The sequence below is a fragment of the Rattus norvegicus genome, chromosome 7 (genome assembly GCF_021556685.1).
Source record: "Rattus norvegicus strain SHRSP/BbbUtx chromosome 7, alternate assembly SHRSP_T2T, whole genome shotgun sequence".
Taxonomy (NCBI): Eukaryota; Metazoa; Chordata; class Mammalia; order Rodentia; family Muridae; genus Rattus; species Rattus norvegicus.
Window position 1 is genome coordinate 138,986,276 of NC_141540.1, and position 17,792 is coordinate 139,004,067.

Here is a 17,792-nt window from a genome sequence, read left to right on the forward strand (position 1 = left end):
AGCTTTAAAACATCATCCCCACCCTGGGTTAGCACTTGTTATATGTGTGGATGGGTTGGTGGGGATGGAAGCATGGGTTTGTTTACTTGCTTGTATGTATAACTTAGCTATATTAGTCTTTGTTTTTTGTCTTTCTCCCCTGACACTTTAAAGTATGTTAGTTTCTATTTAAGATTTTATTTATTTTCACGTGCATTGGTGTTTTGCCTGCAAATGTATCTTGTGTGCGGGTGTCAGATTCCCTGGAACTGGAATTACAGACAGCTGTGAGCTGCCATGTGGGTGCTGGGAATTCTCAACAGAAGAGTCTTGAATGGTCGAGAAGCACTGAAAGAAATCATCAACATCCTTAGTCTTCAGGGAAATGCAAAACATTTAGGACCCCAGCCCACCCACAAAACTTTTGAACCCAAATTTGTCCTGTCTACAAGAAAACCAGCAGCAAAGGTGGAGGGGAGACTGAGGATTGGCCAACCAATCACCGGTCCAACTTGAGACCCATCCCATGGGCAAGCACCAGTCCCTGACACTATTCATAATCCTCTGTTATGCTTGCAGACAGGAGCCTAGCATGACTGTCCTCTGAGAGGCTCACACCTAGCAGCTGACTGAAACACATGCTGAGCCCCAGAGTCAAACATTGGACAGAGATCAGGGACTCTTATGGAAGAGTTGGGGGAAATATTGAGGGACCTGGAGGGGATAGGAACTCCATGGGAAGACCAACAGTGTCAACTAACCTGGACTCTTACGGCTCTCAGAGACTAAGTCACCAACCAAAGAGCATATGCGGGTTGGACCTAGGCCTCCCTGTTCACATGTAGCAGCTGTGCAGCTTGGTCTTCATGTGGGTCTAGCCTGTTCTGTCTTCTCACCTGTCTCTCTAAAACTGCCCCCTTCTTCTCCTTCTGCCCTGCTCCTTACGTAGCTTCCCTTTCCTCTCTCTCCTCATCAGAGCCGGGCAGATCCTATTCTGTCAAATCTTTCTCTGACTTGTCACTTTGTCTGCTACTCAATTAGACATCACTTTCAAGCATAGGTGCTTCCTTCTACAGACTAACTTTCCCTTCACTGGGGTTAAAGGCGTATGGGAAGGCTGAGCTACACCACAACTAGAAACAGCTGTTTTCAGCAAACAACACCACCCCCAGGATCAAATATCCTGCAACATCCTTCGAATAAGAACAAAGATATGGAAGCGTGTAAACCAAAATAACCCTTTCCTCACCAAGGTGTTTTGGTCATGGTGTTTCATCCCAGTAACCCTAACTAAGACAGTCCCTAAGCAGGAAATGTAGGTAAATCACAGTCCATCTCTGTCCCTGCCACCAGGAGCAAAGCCAGTCTTGTACTGGCCAGAGTCTGAGGTACCTGGGGTTATAGTCACACATTAATTAGCATATCCTATCTGTATCCACCCTATTACCTCATCAGTGTGGCTAGCTCGTACCCAGCGTTTATTTGCCACACTCCGTGTTTTATCTTTTATCTGGTTTCAATCGTAACATTCCTCTTAACTGCAACATCTATTTTTACCATGTCAGTCCATGACTCGCCATATGCTACCTTCATACATAGACAGGTCACCTGGGCAAAAATTCAGTGAACACTGGAGGTAACATTATAAATGAAAGAGACCCAACAGACATATCCAGAACTGTCCATCCAAGGGTGACAGAACACACATTCTTGTCAGAAGCCCACGGGACATCTTAAAAAAATAGGCCACGGGGTTGGGGATTTAGCTCAGTGGTAGAGCGCTTGCCTAGCAAGTGCAAGGCCCTGGGTTTGGTCCCCAGCTCCGAAAAAAAAAATAGGCCACATGTTAGAACACCAAACAAATCTTAACAAACATAAGAAAATCGAAATAACTTCCTGCATTCTGTCCGACCACGGCTGAATACCAGCAGCCGGACAGGGTAAAAAAATATACACAAAGTAATGGAGATTAAAATCACGCCAATGGACACAAGACTCCGCACAGCGGCAGGTACACAGGGGAGAGACACCCAGAGGCACACCCACTGCTGCTACTGCTACAGGGAGGCACCACTATGATGTGCAAGATTGTGGTGGAGAGATGGGAGAGGAAGAGAAGCAGATGGTTTGGGCACTGAGAAGAGAGGAGGATCTGGAAATGCAAGGGTGGGTGAGGAGCAGCTTGATGTGACCAGCCTGACTCGCCACTTAAGGCCCTGGTCAAGTCCTGACTCATGCTGCCACCAAGGGCCATGTCTGGATCCATGTCTGCTTTGAAACAGCAGGGGTCTGTGTCAATGTCCATGGCCCATGTTACAACCAAAGGCTATTTGGATATCCCTGTCTGGGATGCATTCTGGGGCCATCTTGATGTTCAAGGGCTGCTCAAAGTTGGCACCATCCCTCGGTGTCATTGGCATTTCAGAGAGCTGACCCCGTGCCTTGCCGGCTGTGCAGGGGTGTGATCACAGGAGAGTTTTTCCCGACCCCTGGCCCCTCACGACCTTCGGCTAGTGGGAGAGCTGGCCTTGTTCCTCACCTTGGCAGCATGGGAGAACTGGCCAAGGACATGGGAATGAGTGAGCTGGCCCCACCGCTTGCTGGCTGCAGCACTCCAGCCCTGCACCTTGCCTGGGCAGCACAGTACAGTTGGCCTTGGTGGCATATGTGGGAGAGCTGGCACCAACCCCTGGCAACAGCAGGGTGGGCTGGACAAGGAGGGATCCTTCACCTTCCACCTCTTCAGCCTTCAGCAGGCTGGAGAACAGGCCCAGGTGGTGTGGGTGCAGGAGAACTAGCAGGCTGAACACACAGCCACCACCAAGGGCTTTGAGTTGACCTATTCCACTGTCTACAATCTCTATGAAATGCTTGGGCACGTGAAGGGGTCGGCCCTGCAGAACCAAAGCTGCAGGATCTCCATGACACAGGTCAATCACAGCATATCCAAGAGGAGTCCTGGTGAGGATCCAGTATTGGTAGTGCATCAGAAGTCAGAGGCCTCGAACCAGACCAATGACTTACCACACGGAGAGTTTGCAAGTAAAGCTATTTGGACAAAGTGTACTGTGTGACACATTGTGACACACTACAGCTTCCACAGCAAGATGTTTATTTTTTTATATTTAATTTTATGTGAGCACATTATTGCTCTTTTAGGTACACCAGAAGAGGGCATCAAATCCCATTACAGATGGTTGTGAGCCACCATGTGGTTGCTGGGATTTGAACTCAGATTCTCTGGAAGAGCAGTCAGCGCTCTTAACCGTTGAGCCATCTCTCCAGCCCCTATTCTTTTATTTTTCTTCTTTGTTTCCTTTTTCCCTTTGCCCTCAAGGGCAGAGGGCAGATATGGAGAGATGGCGAGATGAGTGAATTGGGGTGCATGATATGAAATTCACAAAGAATCAATAAAAATTAAGAAAAAGAGAGAAAACCACACTACTGAATGATGAAGGAATCATCAGAGAGATCAAGAAAGAAATTTATATAATCCTAGAAATGAATGACAGTGAAATTGTATCATATCAAAACCAACGGGATACAGAAGCAGCCCAAAGAGGGATATTTATAGCTACACTTACACAGTATAACCTACATTAAAAAAGCAACAGCAGATAGATTCAAGTAAGTAATGAGGATGGACCTCAGAGCTTTGGAAAAACAAGAACAGATCGAAAGCTGTAGAGTTTCTTTAATACTTCTTGTTGATTTGTTTTAATTTTTCAAGGCAGGGTTTCCCTGGCTGTCATGGAACTCACTCTGTAGACCAGGCTGGTCTCAAACTCAGAAGTCTACCTGCCTCTGTCTCTGCCTCCTGAGTCTTGGGATCGAAGGTGTGCACCACCATGCCTTGAAGTGGAAACTCAAGGGTTCTTTGGAGAGTCAGTGGATGGTGTTTTGCTGGGACAAACACATGAAAGAGTGTTTTCCTGAAGTGGACACAGGTGAAAGACTAAGGCTGACTTGTGGAGGAACGTTTAGCTGAAGCAGACACAGGAGAGAGGATGTTCTGCTAAAGCAAGCACTCGAAAGGACTCGTGATGAAGGATTCTTTGCTAATAGCACACATGTACTGGTCCGTCTTGCGTTGCATAGTTGAGCTCCATTTGCATAGAGAGAATTGCATAGAAAGGAACGCATCACATTCTGGTGATGTGCTGCAATTTCTTGCTGCTTCCTCAGACTTGGGCTAATTGGCAGAGTGATGTCAGCTGAGACAGACGCATGTGCTGAGGCAAGACACGTGCTCAGGGGTAGAAAAGTCTCTTTATTTTGTCACCATGAAGCCAAAGTCAATCATTCCTTATGTTGTTGATGGCAGGTATTTGATCACAGTGACTTAAGAACGACTAATGTGGACTTGGTCCCCAGGGCACTGCCACAGAAAGATGAAGAGTGGGGACCATTGAGAGCCTCAGTGCCATGGAGGTCGTGCCTTTCTTTTTTTTTTTTTTTTTGGTTGTGAGCCTAGCCACAAGTTTAACGGCTGAGCCATCTCTCCAGCCCAGTCGTGCCTTTCAATGAGGTTGTGAGACCACAATCTCCTCATTAAAAAATTATTTACTTTATATATATGAGTACTCTGTAGCTGTCCTCAGACACACCAGAAGAGAGAGAGGGCATCGGATCCCATTACTGATGATTGTGAGCCACCATGTGGTTGCTGGGAATTGAACCTCTGGAGGAGGAGTCAGTGCTTTTAACCACTGAGCCATCTCTCCAGCCCCTCTCCCCCATCTCCCCTTACTTTGGCTCCTGGTTTCAGAGAGATTCCAGTTCTCCAAAGTAGAAGAAAATACAGTGATGGGAGTGACTCCACCCACGGCATCTCGAGCAAGAGACAGTAGCTGTCCACACAGTGTAGACTAACAGAGCCCAAGATGCAAGGCAGACTGAGCATCACCTTTAGAAGCTTGGTACCCGACATCATGGTCTTTTATTGGATATTGTCTTTATTTACATTTCAAATGTTATCCCTTTTCCTGGTTTCCCCTCTGGCAACCCCCATCTCATCCCCCTCACCCTTCTTCTATGAGGGTGGTTCCCAATCCACCCACCCACTCCCTCCCTCCCTCCTCCCTGCCCTGGCATTCCCCTATACAGGGGCATTGGGCCTTCCCAGGACAAAGGGACTCTCTTCCCTTTGATGCCTGACAAGATCATCCTCTGCTACATATGCAGCTGGAGCCATGGGTCCCTCCATGTGGACTCTGGTTGGTGGTTTAGTTTCTGGTTGGTTGATATTGTTGTTCTTCCTATGGAGGTGCAAACCCCTTCAGCTCCTTCAGTCCTTTCTCTAACTCCTCCACTTGGGATCCTGTTCTCAGTCCAATGGTTGGCTGTGAGCTGCCGATTCTGTATTTGTCAGGCTCTGGCCGAGTCTCTCAGGAGACATCCATATCAGGCTCCCTCCTGCATGCACTCCTTGGCATCCGCAATAGTGTCTGGCTTTGCTGACTGTATATGGGATGGATCCCAAGGTGGAGCACTCTCTGGATGACCTTTCCTTCAGTCTCTGCTCCAAATTTCTGACATCACAGTACCACAAGCCGGGGACCAAGTCTTCAAAGCAGGAGCTTGTTGAGGAACATTCCAGATGGAGAACATAGCAAAGCCTTACCATATGGGCCTTTATGGTCTTCCAAGATCCCGGCTATAGCAATGTTCAAAGGCAGACTTTTCTTCTTGATTGTTTAGTAACATCAAACTGTCTGTCTGTCTGCCTCTATATTTGCAGGGATATTTGAACTGCAGATTTAAATCCATGCATGTTGATGATCTGTTTCTAATTCAACCATATATCACCTTCAGGGGAAAGGAAAGGGAACAGAGATATCTATGACCCTGAGATCAAGGCTGCAGAACCTGGGCGATCAAAGGAGCCAGAAAAAATAAGTGTACCTAAACACCGTCTCTCTGTCTTGTGTTCTGCCAGCAATGTTCCTTAAGTTAACGCAATGACAAGACTCTAAATGACAAGGAAGCTCACTGTAGCCATTAATAAAGATTCAGCTAGCAGGACCCAGCCTAAGAGGGAAATAAAGGCATTAAATGTTGCAACCAGGTCAGTGATTAAAAACTTCAAGTGGAGTCAGGCGTGGTAGCTTGTGAATGCATTTTCACTATTTCCGAAGCTGGGGCAGGAGGATGAAACCAGCAAAGAATGTGCAAACGTTTTAAAGTAGCCCCGCTCTACACTGTTGAGTGGTAGGAGTCCCTCCAAGAGTTCCTGGCTGTAGGGCCTTCTGTGGTACAGAAATCACAATCACAAGCTGCACAGGCTGCTGCCTTGAGCCTTTGGCTCTAGTTCCATTCTCCCTCCTTGGCGTTAATTTAAAATCTTGTGCCTCCTCTTACTGGGTTTGGAAAGTCATAGAAGTCCACTCTCATTAATCCCCCTTTTTTCCTGTGAACTTAAAGAATTTGTGGACCACCACACAGGGATGGGATGCTGCGTCCCTCGCACAATATTCCTCCAACCCACTGCCTCCACATCTTGACTTTCAAACTATTCTGTTCCCTAAGCAAAAGCTCTCCAAATTATTTTGGTTTTTATGCTTGCGGTGATTTGAATAAAAATGGCCTCCACAGGCCTGTAGGGAGCAACACTATTAGGAGGTGTGGTCTTGTTAGAGTGGGTGTGGCTTTGTTGGAGGAAGTGCGTCACTGGGGGTGGGGCTTTGAGCTCTAGATGCTCAAGCTGATTCTCTTCCTGCTTCCTGCCGATCCGGATGTAGGACACTGATCCTTCTCCAGCATCATGTCTGCCAGCATGTTGTGATGCTTCCTGTTATGACAATAATAGACTAAACCTCTGAACCGTAACCCAGCCCGAGTTAAGTATTTTTCTTTGTAAGAGTTACTGTGGTCGTGCAATAAAACCCTAACTAAGATTATGCTAATTGCTTTATCTTGTAAAGCAAGCCTGTCTCTTCTCAGTTAGTGACATAAGCCCTGTAACATCGCATTTGTCCCTCCAACCCCGAAAACAGATTACCAATAGAAATCAGAGACTCAGTTTATGCTGGGAGCCAACTCAAGACGTCAGGAGAAATTACTTCAAGATCTGAGTCTGCTGCCAAGGAAGACATGAACGTCTTTCTTGGAGCCCTCCAGCATTGGGAACAAAGACTAGGAAGGGGATAAGCTTCTATTTTCAGTAGGCTGAATTCATTCAAGTAATTTCAGGCTAAAAGGACTCTGCCTGAGCCAGGTTGGCTCTCCCAAGAGCCCTCCCCATGGCCCCCTTCATTTCCTTGTTGCGGAAGCTGTAGATGACTGGGTTGCACATGGGGGTGATGATGGTGTAGAGGAGGGAGAAAGGCTTGTCTTTGTCAGGTCCATGTGTACTGCGGGGATTCATGTAAGAGAACATAGCTGAGGTGTAGAAAAAGACAACCACGGTCAGGTGGGAGGCACAAGTGGAGAATGTCTTCCCCCTACCTGAGGAGGAGGAGGCCCTGCGGAGGATGGAGGCCAGGATTCGGGCATAGGAGGTGACGATGAGCACCATGGGACTGAGCAACACCGCAATGGCATCAACAAAGATCACCTTCAGACTGAACTCCGGGTCCCCACAGGAGAGGGCGATCACTATGGGAGCCTCACAGAAGAAGTTTTCTATGTGATTTTCTCTGCAGAATGGACCTCGGAATGTCATGTAATCAAGAAGGATGCCATTGATCATCCCAAAGACCCAGGAAATCACCACCAGCCTGATACACACCTGACGACTTATGATCTGAGCGTAATTCAGAGGGTGGCAGATGGCAACATAACGATCATAGGCCATGAAAGCCAAGAGGATGCACTCGGCCACACCCACACCAAAAACCAGATACATCTGGGTCATGCAAGAGACAAAGGAGACCGTGTGGTTCTTGGTCACCAGGTGGACCAACATCTGTGGGATGGTGGTGGTGATGAAGCAGATGTCCAGGAAAGACAGGTGTCCGAGGAAGAAGTACATGGGGCTGTTGAGCCTGGGGTCAGTCCATGTGATGAGGATGATGAGGCCGTTCATGGCCATGGCAAGGCTGTAGAGAGCCAGGAAGAGGGTGAAGAGCAGTGCCCGGGTGGAAGGGGAGCTGTGCTCAAAGCCCACGAGGATGAACTCAGTCACTGTGCTGCCGTTCCTCGGGTCTCCCTTTGGGGGTCTGCTTCAAGAAGGAAGGACAGGTGAATGGACAGTGTATAGGGGTGCTTTACTTTGCTCCTCTGTTTCTGTGGTAAAATGCTAACTAAAAGCAACTTGGGGGAGGCGACAGGGTTTTTTTTTTGTTTTTTTTTTTTGTTTTTTTTTGTTTTTTTTTTTTGAGCTTATAGACAGGAGCTCAAGGCAGGGACTGTGAAGGAACACTGCCTACTGGCTTTCTTCCCTCAGCTTTGCTCAGCTATGTGTTTTTACAGTATCTAAGCACACCCACCCCAATATGCCACTGTCCACAGTGGGCTGGGCTGCCCTGCATTGACTGACAGAGCAATGGCCCACAGGTGTGCCTGCAGGGCAATCTTGTGGAAGCAAGTTCCTCAAGTGGGATTCCTTCTTCCCTGGTATGCTTAGGTTTGTGTCAGGCTGACGAAGACTAACCAGCATAAGGAGCTGTTTGGATCACCTGCTTCCATAAGCATAGACTCGGGGTGAATAAACAACAAAGTAAAAAAAAACGAAGTAAGCTAACAAATTATAGTTACTCTAAATTCTATTGAAGGCACAGAAGATGCTATTGTAGGCTGCAGTTGTGTGAGCATTAACCATGGATTGCTTATAGGATATTGTGTCTATTAGGTTGGACCTGAAATACCATCTTCGGTCTCTCTCTCTCTCTCTGTCTGTCTCTTTCTGTCATGCACAAACACACACACACACACACACACACACACACACACACACAGAGAGAGAGAGAGAGAGAGAGAGAGAGAGAGAGAGAGATTGGTTTAAGATTCACAGCAAGGGGGTTGGGAATTTAGCTCAGCGGTAGAGTGCTTGCCTAGCGAGCGCAAGGCCCTGGGTTCGGTCCCCAGCTCCGGAAAAAAAAAAAAAAAAGAAAAAAAAAGATTCACAGCAAGAATTGAAGAGAGATTAAGAATTACCTTCAACCCCCACATTATTATACACAGCTCTCCCATCCCCACCCTCAATATCTCATAGCAGAGCATCTGGTAAGTGTTGAGACTACATTGACACCCCCGAGGCACCAACATTAATAGCTTACATTCCAGTTAACTCCTGTTTTTGGCTCTATATTTTCTGGGCATTTGGAAAAATAGTAAAAACTTGGGCACTAAAATATCGAGTCTAGTTTTACTCAATCCTAATCTTCTAGCTGTCTGTATACTCCCCCAGCCCACCTCACCATCTGACTGATATTTCCATACTTTTCTGGACTGTCCAAGTGGTCTTGAATGGGTGGGATTGTGTCTAGAGACAAACAGGATGGCACAGGATCTAGAATCACAAACAGACCATTGAAGGGAACGTTGAACTGAAGACACAGGCAGAATCTGAGAGCTCTCTGTAAGCGTGAATAGGTTTCCCACCAAGAAGAGAGAGCTTCCCTTTCCTATGCAACCTCAGTGAGTACGCTGGACTCCAAAACAGCAAAAACAACCACACAACCGCGCCTTTTGCTTCGCAAAACTCTATGATCAGTTTAAAAGCAGGGTGGAAATGGGCATTTTTCTAGATTAACATAACTCACTAAAATTCACTGGAAGAAAAGATGAAGTTAGAGTAATATTCTGACTGAAGTACCTCATTATAGAATGTAGTAAGCGGTTCTGAATGCTCTCTCCATGTTATGGTCTCTTGGAGAATTTTAAAACACCCTGAGCCCGGGGTTGTTCACCAGACCATTAAAACAGAAGGTAATGGGAGGTATCTAGGCATCGATGTGTTAAAATATGAATTGACAAATAATAATCACAGACAGACAAATGGATGAACTGACAGATGAATGGACGGACAGACTGGTGGTGGACACACACACACAACACACAGAGTTGATGGATAGTAATATATAGATAGATGATAGATTTACAGATGGCAGACTGATAGATCGATGGATGGATGGGTAGATGGATGGATGGATGGATAGTCGTGTGTGTGCACTACAACATGATGTTTTGAAATATGTTTATGTTATGGGATGAATCAAAATAATAACATATCCATAGCCTGTCCCCTGCCCCACGAGTAATTTTAGAAGTCCTGCAGGTGATTCTAATGCACAGTCAAGCCTGAGAAAATAGATGAAAATGATAAAGATAAAAATCCCACTAAGAGCCTAATAGCCCCAGCTTCTGATTACCCACAAGGCAAGTCCCTTCTATCCTGTAGCCAGTTTCATGTTTCCCAAGGCTAGGGAGGTTTGTGAAAATAAAAACGAGAAGATCTTTAATATCTTCATAAAGAAATGGAGCTATCAAGAACAAAACCATTGAAAGCACATGAAAGATATCTATAACAAGAGAATGTGCTAATGATGCTGACATGGACAAAACCAATCATTACTGAACAGAATTCAGCATGGCATTTACAGAGGACCAGGCCAAGTGGTGTTCATTGGTGGGTTCTAAGTGTCTTCTAGTAGGACTGCTGCTACATAACTCACTACACTAATATATAAAAAGTTAAATCTTCTAGTAAATTACATTGATGTCCAGAAACATTTGATAAAATTATACATTAGCAACTACCTGCTTAAACAATTCTTAGTAAAATGCAACTAGAAAGAGGTTTCCATGACATTATGTGATTCTACATCAAGATAATTGTAAGACAAATGGTATTACATATTCTGTGTTCTACACGCACATCGTAACTCTTTTAAGGTTCGAGATTATCCTATGTGGTAGATAGCCTTTCTGCCATCTTTGATGTCTATGAAGGATCAATACCTTTCCCAAGATCAGACAGTAAGTAGTGAAGCTCAAATTCGAACTCCGAGACTCTGATTCTAGAAGTTTCTTTGCCAATGAACCATTGCACTACTTATGGGCTCAGGGGGTAGTTCAGCTGGTGGAGTGCTTGCAGGAGTATGAGGAAGGACCTGAGATTTGAATCTCCAGAAACCATGTGAAGTTGGGTGTGACTCTAATCCCACGGCTCTTGTAGTACTCTGTGAAAGCCAGACAGGTGGATCCGTGGAAGCTTCTGAGCCCGCTAGGCTGCATATGCAGAGAATCTGCAGACAGTGCGAAGAGAGACCCTGCTCCAAACTAGGTGGAAGACGAGGACCAAATTCTCGCTTCCACTAATGTGCCGTGGCATGTGCATGCCTCCTCACATATACCTATATTATATACACATGTAAACACGCACCACATACATACATACATACAGACAGACACACACATATACACACATACACACACACACACAGAGAGAGAGAGAGAGAGAGAGAGAGAGAGAGAGAGAGAGAGAGAGACATGCACACACATCATGCACACAAACTGAAAGCATAGATAACAGTAAAATGTGGTGACCAAATCAGTGAGCGATGGCTTTTGAGTATTTACTATATTCGTTTTTTTTTTTTTTTTTTGGTTCTTTTTTTCGGAGCTGGGGACCGAACCCAGGGCCTTGCGCTTCCTAGGTAAGTGCTCTACCACTGAGCTAAATCCCCAGCCCCACTATGTTCGTTTTTAAGTATAATTCATTTAGTTGTTAGTCAAATTATTTGTTACTAATGACCAGGGACACTGTCCATGGACAGTGGTTCCCTGTGTGACGGCGCATATGCGGAATGGGACTCTTGGAAGGATTCATGCCTTTCTTACCTCATTGTGTTGCCGTGACTAAAATGGTGAGTCACGGAATCACTGCAGCAGGTAAGAGAAGAGACCTCATGATGCTACCCCAGGGAGAGCGCCTGATGTTGGATCCACTCTGGAATAAAATGGCTTGTTAACAGGGGCCAATCTGGAAGGGCATCTTCTTAATTGTGGCTCCCTCTTCCGAAACAACCCTAGCTTGTGTGAAGTTGACATTAAAGTAGCCAGGGCAACCTAACTCCTTTGTCAAATAGACATAGTATCAACATATCTTCTAAACTCATCTCTCTACTCAGAGGTGAGTGTAAGGCTCTCAGACCTCATCAGAGACATTTCTTCGTGGACTTGGTGGTTAACCTAGAGATTCCTCCAACTGGTCAAAGCACAGAGAATCAATGTCCATGGGCACTCAGACACAAACGGGACATCTATGTCTCACCCCTGCAGAAAGGCTCGGGGATCATCTTCAAAGAGGGAGCTTAAAGACAGTAAGAGCCAGAGGTCTAGGAAGACTGCGAAAAGCAGTGTTTCCCAGACAAGGCTGGACTGCTACAGGCAAGGAGTCACAATGGCTGAGCTCGCCTGCATGAAACCTGCACAAGGTCAAGTGTGTGGACATCCTAGCAGGGAGGGAGTAGGGTGATGAACCCTGAACGAAGGTTTATTGAACGGCAGGTGATGGTTTGGGGGGGGGGGAGAGAGAGAGAGAGAGAGAGAGAGAGAGAGAGAGAGAGAGAGAGAGCGCTAGTTTTCCCTAAGGATATGGTTCCTGAGGCTGGCCTCACCCTGAGTATACAGACATCACAAATTCAGGCTGATGGGTTATTAACTTTTTAAACAAAGGGCAGAAAGTGCAGCAAGTAGAGGGGTTTGGAATGTGGGTGGCTCTTGGAGCTGGGGGAGAATACGATCAAAATCTATGGTATGAGATCCTAGGAGAATTAACCGACACATATCCATTCCCTTAGTGTAGAGACCGTTTACCCCGCAGGAAGTTCAAGGACCTGAATTTAAACCCTGGCCCTTCCACTTTGCCAACGGCGCAACCGGAACTGACTTAAGTTACCAGGTTTTAGTTTCCTCACCTCCAAAACAAAAAGTAGCAAAGGCTCTGATATTATTGGGTTAACCTGAGGAAGAAATAAAAAAAAATTCTTATAAGATTCTTGAGAAAGTGCTTTGCCACAAAATGATGTTACAGAGGCTTGCTAAATAAGTAGACATATCCACTTAAAATTTTTCATCTAATAGATTACCAATTAAGAATCTTTACACACAAAATCGTACATTCAAGTGTGATTTATATGGAAAAGATTAGGAATGATCATATGGGGGTTGTTGTTACTTAGAGAAATAAATAAAGTTTCTCGTAGGTAATAAAATTATATTTATGAACTCATGATAACGTTATAATTGAAGTGAAACAAGAAAGCAAGAAGTACACCATTGTGTTTGGAATATTCATAGGCATATTACTTAGAAGCAAATTTCTTTCGCCTCAAAATATTGCTTATAAATGATGGGGCTCTGAGAAGGTTAATTGTTTATTTCATTTTTTGTTTGTCTTGCTGAACTAGACAGTTGCAAAAAAATCAGAAAACTCTGAGAGTTGAAGCACTGTATATCATCGTATGATAAACATTATGGGGTGCTGGAGAGATGGCTCAGTGGTTAAGAGCACTGTCTGCTCTTCCAGAGGTCCTGAGTTCAAATCCCAGCAACCACAGGGTGGCTCACAACCATCTGTAATGGGATCTGTAATGAATAAATAAATCTTTAAAAAAAAACCATTATGAATGTGATACGTAGGAATTCTAGGTGACCTGTCATTAGGAAAATGAATCAGTGGACCCACAGTTGGGCTGGCTGTTTCATACTCTGTGTGTTCCCTTTAAGCCACCTTGGAATCAACTTAAATAATTGTTAGGATGGCTCCTGGAATTAAGAGACACTGGTGCTGGATTCATGACTAAGTCCCCGCTACCAGTCTTCTGGTGGAATTAGTTTTGTCCCGGCCTCAGCAAGAATGAGATTTATGTCTAAGCCTTTCTTTATTATGGCTTAGATAAATTTAACAAGTTTTTTAAATATTATAATTTTTAACTGGGACACACCCTGGTTTTGGGGCTAGGTTATAAAGGGTCTTGGGGGAAACCCAGTAATGTTATTCTGCTAATTGGACATAGTATAGACATCCTCCTGAGTCCTTACCCTTATTCCCAAAGACCAATACATCTCTCCACCCACAGCGAAGAAGTGCTTTTGCAGTAGATGGTGATCTGGGCAGAGCCTCACCACTGATTATCTGCAGCACACGAGAGACTCTGACATGCTCAGCTCTACCTGGGACAGTTTTATCACACCCCTCCCTCCCAAAACCCAGGAATCATAGTTAAAGTCAGATGTAGTGGGCACTTGCTACAAAACAGTGTTTCCAGGACACGGCAGCACTGTCACACATGTGACCTTAGAGGGGCTATGATTGCCTGGACAAGGCCAAGCCAGCCAAAACGGTCTGTAAATTACAACGATCCAATAAACCCGACCGTAAGACCCTTCTGAGAGTTCTCTCTGCAAGGCTGTTTAATGTGGAAGAACAACATGAAGGGAAGCCTCTATTTTCTAAAATGTACCCAAGCTCACAAAACCCTCAGAGGAATGGAGAAACATCGGTTGAGAATGTGTCCAGTTAGCGCACACACAGAATTAGCCTCTAGATGTAGAGGGTTTGGTTGTTCACACGGAAGAGGTTTGTAAGGGGCTGTAAGTCAGTTGTCGACTCTGATAACAGCAGGAGTGAGCGCTAGACTGGTTATTCTCAGCGACCCCAGCACGGCCGTGCTTGTGAGGGCTGTAGGAGGGCTGTTTAAGCCCATTTAAAAGCATATACTGATTGTAGAAATAACCGACACAGGACGAGATGACATCTAATCACCTCGGAAAGCCCTTGAGAGAACTAAGCAGTTAGTTGCTCAGTGACAGGGACAGAATTAGGGAGGGAAATGTACATTTATTTCAGACCCAATATTTACACGTGAAAACCATATATGGGCAGGGTAGATAAATACCCAGAGATCAAGGCTGAACTTAGATAAACTAAATCAAATCAAGGATCTCTTAGCTGAAATGCTCAACACCAGAGGCTCTTAGCTTTCAGATGTTTCATATTGTATATAATGAGATAGCTCGAGGAGGACCCCCCAAATCCAAAAGCAAAATTCACTTATATTTCATATAGTCCTTATGCGCATAGTCTGAAAGTAATTTAAGATAGCGTTTTAAATGATTTTGTGCACTTTGAGCCACTAGAAGTAAAGCAAAGGGCTGACTATCTCGGGCACCCATGACAGTGTCTGTGAGAAGGCATATCCAGGTGGAAACGGGCAGGAAGGGTCTTCTTTCTCCCTGGGGACACTGCATCAATGTGTGACCCGTACCCGTGTCTTGATGACTAGTTCCATGAAGTGGTTGATATTGACCCTCAACAGGTTTGGACTTTTAGCCTTTTGTACCATGTGCGTTCAGACTGTGAGTGCTCAAAACCTGCTTACACCTCCGTTCTGTCTCCAGTGCAGAGCCCTTTTGCTAAGACCATTTTCTTGTGTGGGTTGGTGTAAGATCAACGGATAACAGAAATGCTAAAGTCAGTGCAAGCGGTGACCAGTGGTTGTCCACATGTGCCCTCCTATTTCTCGTCACTATTTTTCTTTTTCTCCTTGCACTGCTCATGTTGGAAGAGATCTTTGAAGATTTTGATCTCAATGGTTTGTTTAAAGACCACACTTCTAGGTCAGAAGGTTCTCAGAGAGCTGTCCCGTTGCTTGTAGTTAGGGAGGATGTCTGGTGAGAGTGAAGAGGGCACATGGGAGATGTTAGAGGAAGGGACAGAAGGGGAGGAGTGATGGATTGCATTTTAATTTAAGCAAATTTAATTTAAAAAACTCCTGTCATATCCTTAACCCCTGTTCTGTTTCTTTTGCAATTTCATTTCTTCTGTGGCTCTTAGAGAGCACGGATCCTTGTGTTATGTAATGTAACATATTTATAAACCTCTGCAGGAAGCACTAATTTTTTTTCTCAAAGGAGACAGAAAGGAAAATGCATAGACAAACAGAAGATCTATTCACTTGGAGAAAAGAGTGAGAAGAAAGCATTATCCTGGAAAGAGGGGGAGGGATCAGTTAGGAGGCAAAAAATAAAAGGGAGGGGAGGCAGACAAGAAATTGAATCCAGAAATGGGCGCGAACATTAGGAAAAGAGGAAACAAGAGTAGATTGAGGAGACATAACCCTCGTCACAACAGTTTCTTCAACAACAGTTTCTGCAGGACTCTGCAGTTTGCATCCACTTCTATGTGTGTGGCTTGTGAGCAAGGCACAGGGCGTAGTGCAAAAGGTTTCTTGCATCTGACTTATGGATGGGGAAGGCAACCCCAGAAATGCATAAATGTGCTGCGGGGCAGAGGAAGCAAAACTAACTCTTGAGGATCCTCAAATCTCTCTCCCCTTGAGCCACTTAATAATAAGTTATTTAATGGGATAGAGACAGAAGTAGGGCAATACCCTTTTGGCTACTGCTTTGGAAAGATAAGAAAATGGTGAAAAACGAAAGTGATAATGGGTGTAGGCAGAAAGCCAGAGTCCTAGAAATAGAGGACTTGATGAATAGTCAAACAGAAGACAAAGACATCCGCAGAAGTGTAACGGGACTTTCTGATCGTTGGTGCACAGGCGACTTCCTAAAGCAGATGTTTGGAATGATTCCACCCCAGCTCTCTGGCTCTGAGAACACTGGGGGTTTTTTGTGTTCTTTCTAAGCACACAGGTCAAGTCAAACGGAGATTCATCCTGACAGTGACACACAAGCCATCTTCCTCTTACCAGAGCCAGGGCAGGTGGGTAGAGAGAGTTCCAGATGGTAACACAAAGAAGAGACACAAAGGGAGAAGCATCTAATCAGACAGAGCTGGGATGGCAGAGACAGAACCAGACATCTCCAGGACAAACAGCAAGGGTGGGGATTTTGGAGTCAAGATCTGTCACCTCTCTGTGGTGCAGGTATGATCTGAATAAGGGATTAGGAAGGACTAGCCTCCAGGATACCCCAGAGATGGCGGGGTCAGCTTTTGTTTGGAAGAGAAGTCACTAACCTTTTCTGTGAGCTGAGACACAGGTGAAGTCATTGGTTCTGTCGATCTTTACATTGGAGCAAAGGTGCAATGACTTACGCTGCAAATCCATTGGACATTTATAGATCGTGAACTGTAGTAATCTCTCTCTCTCTCTCTCTCTCTCTCTCTCTCTCTCTCTCTCACACACACACACACACACACACACACACACACGCACACGCACGCACACATACACACAGGGGGCGGTGGTTAGGTAGTAGGGCAGCCAATGGGCTTTCAGCACGAAGGAGGAAGGAGCAGCTTCTCACCGGTCACCAATGGGAAGCTGACCCTAACTGACAAATGCTCTGCTCTTGGAGGGCGTCTTAATTTGGCTGGAGTTCAGGAGCCCAGTTACTTTAGTACACTCCTAGACTCCCCGGGGGACTTGCTCACTGACAAAATGCCCTGGAATCTCTGAGAGTTCTCTTTTTGTTTCTTTGTTTTTCTTTTTATTCTTTGAGAATTTCATACATGTATACAATGTAACATCGCCATATCCTCCCGCTTTCTTTCTCAGCTCCAATCTTTTTATAACTCTCTAGTGTGTTCTCTCCCAACTCTCTCTCTCTCTCTCTCTCTCTCTCTCTCTCTCTCTCTCTGTGTGTGTGTGTGTGTGTGTGTGTGTGTGTGTGTGTGTGTGATCCGCTGGCCACACCCTCACAGAAGAAAGAATTCTTCCTGCCCCTGCAACAACCAGCCGCCAGTATACCTATTGTTGGTGTGGGACAGGGACTGGAGGGCACCTTCTACATCTATGCTAGAATTTTGGAGGGCATAATTTCACACAGTCCTGTGCACTCCCGTAGCTGTTTGAGTGTAAGAGCACTTTAAACCAGCGTTCAGCTCTTATATTCCTTCTACT

The 17,792-nt window shown here is 45.3% G+C and overlaps 1 protein-coding gene across 8 annotated transcripts; it reads right to left on the reverse strand.

Moving 5' to 3' along the window:
* Positions 1-4,894: 4,894 nt before the first annotated feature.
* On the reverse strand, positions 4,895-17,117 carry Olr1877 (olfactory receptor 1877). 8 transcript variants are annotated; one of them, XM_087558771.1, is made up of 5 exons: positions 16,907-17,099; positions 12,843-12,887; positions 11,764-11,872; positions 7,426-8,141; positions 6,377-6,769 (listed from the first exon to the last, which is right to left on the reverse strand). In XM_087558771.1, exons 3-5 carry the CDS (start codon positions 11,766-11,768, stop codon positions 6,741-6,743), a joined length of 750 nt encoding a protein of 249 aa, XP_087414897.1. In that variant the 5' UTR covers positions 11,769-11,872; positions 12,843-12,887; positions 16,907-17,099; the 3' UTR covers positions 6,377-6,740.
* Positions 17,118-17,792: the final 675 nt, after the last annotated feature.